The sequence below is a fragment of the Notolepis coatsorum genome, assembly GCF_963971535.1.
Source record: "Notolepis coatsorum genome assembly, chromosome: 2".
NCBI lineage: Eukaryota > Metazoa > Chordata > Actinopteri > Aulopiformes > Paralepididae > Notolepis > Notolepis coatsorum.
The window spans coordinates 4,905,366-4,914,994 of NC_140166.1; the positions used below are offsets into that span (position 1 = coordinate 4,905,366).

The following is a 9,629-nucleotide window of genomic DNA, read 5'->3' on the forward strand; positions in this document are numbered from 1 at the left end:
TTTGCAAGTTTGGACATGCAATCATAATAATATATACAAAATAAAGGAGCCCTATATCTTTCTTGTTCTCAAAGCAGGTGTTTCTCTCCTCGACATTATAAAAACAAATGTTGTCTCATGTTTAGCCACTGGCCCACTATTGATTGATTGAAAACTTTATTAACAGATTTTTATCACGATTATTCCATGATATGTGATATATATATATACACATGTAATAATAATATATATTCCCTTTATAAATATATATATATCGAGTGGATGACTGCAGAGAGGAGTGCGGGTCTCTGTTGATTTATGGTGACAGTTGCTTCTGACAACAGCCGTCTAAGTCAAGCCTCAATGGGGTCATTAGAGCTCAATTGCAATAGACCCATTAGGTTTATATGTTCGCGCTGCTCTTTATTTGAAAAGAGGAAAAAGTTTAAATACACAACAAAAACGGAATCCTAGTTGTGAATAGCAGATGAAGTCTGGTATTATGGCCCTCAAACACACACACCTCCGCTTTCTCGTTAAGCATTTAGCAACATTTTAAGAGTTTACTTCCACACGGGCGGCCAACTATTCTATTTACAAATAGGATCTGTACAAAGGGTCATTGGGTGCTAGATTCAGTAATATTGCCAAAAACATCCAAACGTTTTGGCCTTGAAAAAAAAAAGCGTTTTTCCCCTCAAATGGAGATGAGGCGAGGAAGCAAAACTGGGAGAATACAATTTACAAATAACGCATAGTCGAGAATAATAATTTCAAGTTTGTTTTATGCCTTCTATAAAAGTAGTATATCATGAGGCAGTCATACAGTGGATTTAGACATTTTTCTACACAGTGAATAAATCATCTCATATCCTACACATTCTCTGGACAGACATCTACAGGCCATACACTGCACATGTTTCTGAATAAAATCCACGCAAAATAACTTCCCTTTAAAAGCTGCAGAAGTCTTACTATGTTTAGTCTTTATTCACATGCTGAAGATTTAGATGTGATTGACATAATTTATTTACAAGTCCACACATATGGATTCCAGCATTAAATAATTGCAAACAAATCAGATCACCCGATGCCATATAAAAATAGTTCATATTTATATTTAAAAAAAAGAAAAGAAAAAAAAGTTAAGCAGTTCAAGCTTATTCTGATTAAACGTTGCTTTGTTAACAAAACAAGCCAACTGTCACATTATGTAATATAATATACTATCAATATAGGCATACAGGCCTACTGTGAGACTGCGGGACAAAAGGACTGATTGATTTAACTTATCTTATCAAATAAGCAAAGCATTTGGAGAGCTGTGAAGTGGTGAATAGCCTAAACACAAACATATTCTATCCGGACTCGTTTTTGCATAGAAAATATAACCGTGTCCTTCAGAATTCAAGCACCTTAATCCAAACAAGTTGTGTCTCTCTGTCAGATGTTAAGCGCTTTGATGCACTAACCGCTCACAATGTCGACGAGGTTTGCCTTTTATTCTGGACAGTTTGACATGATGTGAAGTTGTGAACTAGGCACTAAAGTAGCCCGCAGCCAATACGGATACCAGCAGAGTCAAAACACAGTGGTCCGCCGTGAGAGAGGCTCTGCTTCGCCCCACAACCACGGATTCTTGAGGGACAATCTCCTCTTCGAAGTCCTCGTCGTCATCCGACCCGCTGCCTACGTCCACCGCCACCGGAGAGTCAAAACACAGGGTCCTCATGCTGTTCTTAACGTACTCACAGGTGGCCCTATCCGTCCCGTCGCAGACGCACGTATCTAGTGGTTCCGCTTTGGGTATTTTACGCATCCCCGCGATCACATTCCGACAGGCGTTGGAGCAGGTCGCCCCGCTGAACAGTTTCCCACAGTGGATTAAATAGTCTCGCAACGCGGAGCTGCACCGCGGGTCTCTCTCGCACCCCCGCCGGGCTTCGGTGCAGCCGGTGTTGCTGGTCCTGGGCAGGCAGGGCTCGATGGCGCGCTTGGTGCTCCTGCACACGGGGTCCTGGGCACAGCTGCAGTCCTCCAGCGCCGGGCCGCTCTTCGTCAGGTTGAGCTGCACCAGAGAGGAGATGCAGTGGCTCGGACACTTCTTCCTCTCCCCCTTCAGCACGGGGCTACACGCGTGCACATATTGTCCGTATGCGTAATTGCACTCGGGCTCGGCGTGACAGTTCATTATCGCTTGCCAGCATATCAGCCTCCGACCGTGAGAGGGGGAGGCCGCGGATAAGTATCCAAAAAACAACAACACGCAACCGATAGGCCAAATGGATCTGGGGAAGCTCTGCACCGATGTGTCAGAACTTGCCATTGTTATGGCTGCGAATAAAGAGCCAAACCTATACCCGCATCATGTGCGTGACATGCATGCTATTACACTACATCCACGGGTTGCGTTGAGAGTCGGGACTTTTAAATTCCAAATCGGAACATATTCGACCAGTGCGTCCCTGGAACAAGCTGGCATATCGGGCTGCAGCCAACCGCGCCACTCGGGACTCTGCCCGTCAGACAAGTTCCATGTTCGGCGTCAGTTAGGATTCCAGGACAGTTTCCTCTTTATCCATACATGTTTGGTGAAAACTATATATTAAACCAAACCAAAAAACAAAGGTTGTTCTCTCGTTGTGGAAAATGTGTACAGCGGCTCATTCCATACAAGCTATTAACTAATATGCAACAACTGGTTCCCCTTGCTCAATGATTCCTTGTCGCGTCTTTTCCGCGCGGCAGTATTACATCTACCTCCCCGGGATCTCCGCCAAAAGGCGAACGCGCGGTTCCACGGTGTTTTCGGCGGTGTGGCTGTTGTTGTAGAATAATTTACATGAGTCCCCTTTTTAGCCACCGGAACGTAAACAAACCGTGTGGAAAAACAACAAGACTTCTCCGGGTCGCAGAGTGGTCTCCTTCAACCACTGTGCGCATTTGTCTTTCTTGTGCCCCCCCCCCCCCCCATTCGCCCACTTATTGAGGTACTTTTATTGGCTGGCCAGTTGTTGTGAGTGTCGACGTACATCATGGGCGGGGAGTTTGGGGGTTGGGTGAAGGTTGTGTTTTAGACTAGAGGGTTCTCCTGTAGCCTGAGGTTCTGTTTAGACCCAGCAGTGGGCAGGCAGGTGGATAGATAGGCTATCATTTAAATACGGTCCGGAATGGATAGTAGTTGTATAATAATAGATTAGTTGTCTGATAATGACATGATGGACATTAACAATGATATTAGACTTATGATATTAGATGTCGAAATGAGTGCTATACAGATTGATTGATTGAATTGAAAAGTTTATTAACAGATTGCAGAATGGGTACAGTACAGTACAGCTCAATACATACAATTGTTAAGGGGATGCAGACCAGAGAAATACTTTCATCTTGTTTACATCAGGGTCCCCCATTTTCAATTCATCATATGACACACATTGATTGATTGATTGAATTGATTGATTGATTGATTGATTGATTGATTGATTGATTGATTGATTGATTGAAAACTTTATTAACAGATTGCAGAATGGGTACAATACAGTACAGCTCAATACACACAATTGTTAAGGGGATGCAGACCAGAGAAAGACTTTCGTCTTGTTTACATCAGGGTCCCCCATTTTCAATTCATCAGGACATATATGACATACATGACATACAGATAGTCAGTACTGCTACATCTATACATTTATGACATACCAGATTTGCAAATACAGTACTGTTTGTGATACAGAAGGAGTCAGGAAAAGGGAGTATATACATTTGACGTAGAAACTGTACATTGGAGGAGGTTGGGTGGGGGGGGGGTTGGGTACACTGGGATATTGACAACCATACTGGGTAATCTACATTGGAGGTGGTTGGGGGGGGGGGGGGCACACTGTATATACAAGCAAAACTGTACATTGAGGGGGGGGGGGGGACACTGTACAAACAAACAAAATTGTACATTGGACTATTGACAAAACCATACTAGGTAAATGACTGTACATTGGAGGGGGTTGGGTTAGGATATTTACAGGGGCCAGTGTTGAATTGCAGTCTCCCGTAGGTGTCCCTTGAGAGAGGTTTTGAAAGTGGGTAGTGATCCACATTCCTTTACAGCTTTGGGTAGGGCGTTCCACATTGATGTGGCATAATTGCGAAACGTGTTTAGTCCCTTATTTGAGCCGAATCTGGGTTTAACATGATTTGTGGAGCTCCCTCTGGTGTTGTGATCGTGGTATTCACTGACCTTTGGGAAGTATTTTGACATGTACATGGGTACCTTGGTCGTGTAGTGTATCTTGTAGACCAGGCCCATTGCAAGTTGCTGTACTCTGTCGTCTACTCTAAGCCATATAGGTTGTCAAAGTGGGCAGGGGTGAGGTGGGTTCTAGGAGTCAGGTCAAGCAGTAGTCTGACTAGCTTGTTTTGAGATGTTTGTAATTTGTTTTTTAGTGCCTTTGAGGTGCTTTGGTACCATGAGGTGCAAGCATAGTCGTAGTACCCTTGAATGAGTGCTCCTGCTAGAGTCTTCAGTGCATCCTGATCTCACTTAAAATATGTAAATAAAGTACAAATGAGGACATGAAAAAAAAGTACATGTACAATCGTAATATATTTACATTACTGTATATCTGTATGTCATAAATATCTTGATTAATTGAAAATGGGGGACCCGATGTAAACAAGACAAAAGTATTTTTCTGGTCTGCATCCCCTTAACAATTGTTTGTATTGAGCCGTACTGTATTGTACCCATTCTGCAATCTGTTAATAACGTTTTCAATCAATCAATAAATCAGTCATTTAGCTGACACTTTTATCCAAAGAGACTTACAAATTGTGAACAACAAGTCAGCAGGAAGGGTACAACTCTGGCAGTTAAGGGTCAGTGGTGAATTAATGAATTAATGAAAACTTTATTTAACAGATTGCAGAATGGGTACAATACGGCTCATGGTATTATTATTCATCTAGCAGTACTGATATTGATTGCTTAACTCTGACTGCATAATAGTATTCATATTAGCACAGTAGGTATTAGTATAGGCATAGTAGCATAGTACATATATATAGTAGATACTATAGTGTAGACATATTAGCATAGTAGGTATAGTAATATAGGTATAGTAGCATAGTACATAGTAGATTTTTTTTTTTTTATCATTTCAGTTGTTGCTATTGCTGTTGTCATCTACAAACTTGTGTCAATCACTAAGTACATCATTATTATTGATTATTCATGGAGGCGGACATTGGAGTCTTTGATTAAGGATAGAGTTTACTGACAGAATGTTGTAACACAGAGAGACCTAGGTTACAGCAATGACCTTAGCCTAGATCTTTAAAGAATGGCAGACTAACAAAGTACGGTATTTATACATGATCACATGCCTTCAAGCAACACTGTACTTATTGTACTTATTTTATGCCTATTCTTATGTCTGCACGTTTATGTTGAACTACTTTTATTGTCTTTTATACTTATATTCTTATGTCTGCAATTTATGCATTGTTTTTATTCTGTCAATTGTGTGCTGATTTTATGCCTTTATGTTCATTTTATACTAGTTGCTGTGGGGCACTCTGGACTGCAGTCCATGTGTGAAAAGTGCTATATAGAGTTATTAATATTTATTATTATTATTATTATTATTATTATTATTATTATTATTATTATTATTATTATTATTATTATTATTATTATTATTATTATTATTATTATTATTATTATTATCATTATTATTATTATTATTATTATTATTATTATTATTATTATTATTATTATTATTATTATTATTATTATTATTATTATTATTATTATTATTATTATTATTATTATTATTATTATTATTATTATTATTATATTGTAAAAAATGTAGGGGAGAACGGGGGACGTTGTCACACGGGTAGGTTGTCACATTCATTATATTTCACCACCAGAGGGTCCTGTCTCCCATACTTTGGTATTTAAATGTCCAGAATTGGGGTCAGAGTTCACCTACATTGTCATCTTTGGAGTGAAACAGCTGAATTTGAGGTGAGAGGGCTTTTTGTGTTTTTCATGCATTTGTAAATATTCCGCTCCTCAGTATTTTTCTTCTAGGCTTTTACACAATTGGTTTATAATGAAACAATTATTAACCTTAACAAGTGTGAAGGGATATCTATAGTTTAGATTGTTGTTAGCTAGCTAACTAGTTGTTAGATGGCTGTTAGCCTTGATGCAATCAAGACATTCCAATTGGGGTTGGTCGTCACCAGTGATGCAGTGGTGGTACCACTCGGTACCACGCCGTCCAGTTCGCTGAGCAGAAGTGTGCGCACGGATGTGCACGCGCACGCACACAAAAATGCGTTCACAACTTTCACTCTACTGTCGCGCCGTGTGCCAAGTACCCGGCACTTATCACCTAGTCTTTGCATAGCATAACAAAGAAAGAGAAGTGCAAGACCAAAATACAAGCCCTGTGGGGGGTTTGCTTGAGCTGGTCTGTGCACACGCGAGGGAACATGTATGCGGGAGCGTGCGTGCACGTGGCGTCCAGGCAGTTCTGATATTACGACTGCACCCCTGGTCGTCACATTTCCTTTGGGGTTGGTTGTCACATGGAATGCCTAGACCCTACATTTGCCATCACTGTAGTGATGAGTGTTCTTATATATATTTTTTTTTATATAGGATGGCCTAAAGATGTGTTCCTGTTTATGTTCATGTTAAGATGCATTAAGTTATGTATTTGTCAACTTGTCAATGCAATTAAACTTTCAAATTTAGTTCTGCCTTCTTGTCTTCTTTTTAAGATTTTTCCCATTAAAACACATGGTGACAACCAACCCCATAGTGTGTGACAACCATCCCCATGATGGGGTTGGTTGTCACCATGTGTCAGAGTGTCTTTGATAGGTGATTAACTCTTTGTTACAATAGGTTGGAAAATGAGAGGGATACACATTTCAAGCCAACATCTTAAGCTTCAATTTAATGTAGGAATTACTATTGAAAGATGTTTTGATGATGAGCAATTCACACTAGAGTAAAAAGTGTGACAACGTCCCCCGTTCTCCCCTATGCATTGAAATGTTTGTAAAGTCTCGACGACATTGAAAATGAGGGTGACCTCAATTGGAGAATAAATAAAGGTTTGAACTTCCACAGATCATGGCAATAATATATTGGAATTTATTGTCCCCCTTTAAGCAATTATAGACCCTCTCTTTGTTAACATCGTCTTGTAGGGAAAAACCCTGCTTCTGTTTCCAAACCACACGCTTGTGTTTTTGGGGGGAGACACTAAGGACATTCTGGAGACTATAGGTGAAGGTAACCGGATGCGCGAGTGTTGCATATAGTATGGGTTTTATGGTGTTTTCTTTGTTCTGGATCTATTGTGAGGTTTCCCATGGGGGCGATTCCATGTGATCTCGGGCTATACAAATATATTTTATTTTATTTTATTGAAATCTTCACAGCCTGATCTCGCTTACAATATGTAAATAAAGTACTAATTGACCACGTCTAAAGGCTCCCAGAGAGTCAGGCAGAACGTACGCGGAACGGACATCCCAGAGGTCCGCGAGTATTCAAAGCGGACGTCCGCAGGGTATGTCTGCGCAAAGCTCAACATTTCTAACACACGGACGACCTGCATTAACCTTATGTAGTGTGGTAGTGAAAGGGTTACCCGTCTGTAGTGTGGCAGTGAAATGGTTAACCTTCTGTAGTATGGTAGTGAAAGGGTTACCCGTCTGTAGTGTGGTAGTGAAAGGGTTAATGCTGACCAGTGGCGGCTGGTACATAGAGGGCGCTAGGGCACCGCCAGGGGGTGGTGGAGAGAAGAAGAAAGAAGAAAGAAGTAGTTTTGGATTTTAGATTTCGACTGCTAAAAATATAATAATTTTTTTTAAATAAATAATAATTACAAATTTTAAGTATGTTTGTGTTTAAAATGCACAATAATGTGTAATATATCAATCGTGTGTCATGTTCATCCCACATGGCCCCCTCTCTCTTCTCGGGCGCTAGAAATGTGCGCCCAAGAGAGTGCGCAACGCAGCCAATTGAAAAATTCACAGGGCAACATAAATTAACCTAGCAGCTAAATTTAATCCAATCAGCGTCTTCAAATATGATGGCTTAGGGTGCTTTTCTCTAGCGCCCGAACTAAGTAGAGTCATTGTCGAATTGTCTATTGACTCTATTGGCTGAGCGTGGCATTCGTGTGATGTCGATCACGTCCACCAGGAAATCCCATACACTCGGCTAATAGTTGTTGTTGAAGTCGTCGTCGGAAATTGATAATAATCACAAGATACTGTACATTCAGACAGTGTTGGATCTAACAAAATGGATTAATATGGACACGTTTATGGAAAGTTCAAGCCCGGACCACAAAGCTTCTCGAAGGGTTAAGCGCGACACACGACGGCTCAGCGGCAATTTGTATGTAACGTGATGTTCTACAGGCAGCAAAACAAGTGAGTCTATAACAATATATACTGTTCTGTAGTGACTGAAACTGATTGAATATTTGTTTGTTTGTATATAAAAACAGTTATATAAAAACATATATAATACAATATAATCCACAAGGGATGTGTAGGAGAATTGCCTAAAAACCCTCAAGGGGCTTGCATGTGGCATTCACCAGGAAGCAAAATTACATTATATCAAGATAAAGTATAACAATTCAACTGATTGAATATGGCACCGCCCCACCTAGAATTATTTTCAGCAGCGGCCACTGTTACTGAGAGAACTTGCCCGTGACCACAATCATTGTTGGTTTGACTCCTGGGCCCTATTCCCCGTACCTGGTTCAACTAAGTCGATCAAGAGTCCCATTATCCAGATTCAGTTAACCCGATGTTTGAAGCCGGGATTTTCCTGTTCCTCGAAGGTCGATTCAGTCTCGTTAACTCAAACCAGACTTGAGACCCAGGATAAGTGCGCGCGGCCGCTTCAGTTGAAAAGCCATCACGTATCGATAGCAGAGATCCTGATTTTCTAACGGCATTGATTGATTAATTGATTTAAAACTTTATTAACAGGTTGCAGTACGGCTCAATCGCCTCGCCGACAAGTTAAATGCGTTATCTATAGGCTAATTTTAAGTCCCTCATTACCCCAATCAATCAGATTATATTTCTTTAAACTTGCCTGCTGGCAGTAGGTTTATGGAATGGATAATCAAATGAGATCTTGCTAGCGAAAATAATTAGTTAAACTGTTATGCAGAATAAGGATACGGCTCTCTTACCCATTGATTGATGTATGGTGGATCTTTTACTTATCTACACTGTGGTGTAATGGTTTCTGCTTTTGACTTTCACACAGGCGGCCCGGGTTCGAATCCCACTTCTCCTAGTCTTTTCCTTCTTTTTGCAATGTAGGAATAATTCAATTTGGTGCACGTTGAGAGCTATATAAAGAATGACATCCTCAATGCATGTAGATTTATAATATTTTAACTTAAAACTAGGCTACTTTTGCGTATAATCATTCATATTATATTCCAAAAAAATTATATTAGAAACACGGGGTTTCGAACACCGGTCGCCCGGTTGCCAGGATTCAGCACTAGCCGCTGCGCCACTGTGCCAGACGTGATATACTCATTGTTTATGCATTAATGGACGAGAGACCCGTGTTTAGAATATTT

General features: G+C 40.5%; 1 protein-coding gene across 1 annotated transcript; it reads right to left on the reverse strand.

Annotated features, from left to right (window-relative positions):
• Window positions 1–744: 744 nt before the first annotated feature.
• Window positions 745–2,925, reverse strand: gas1a (growth arrest-specific 1a). The gene has a single exon (XM_084307468.1). The coding sequence runs from the start codon at window positions 2,303–2,305 to the stop codon at window positions 1,517–1,519; it is 789 nt and encodes a 262-aa protein (XP_084163594.1). The 5' UTR covers window positions 2,306–2,925; the 3' UTR covers window positions 745–1,516.
• Between the last annotated feature and the right edge of the window lie 6,704 nt (window positions 2,926–9,629).

Coding starts and splice junctions, on each gene's coding strand:
- gas1a (XM_084307468.1), bottom strand. CDS start 2,305: ATGGCAAGTTCTGACACATCGGTGCAGAGCTTCCCCAGATCCATTTGG.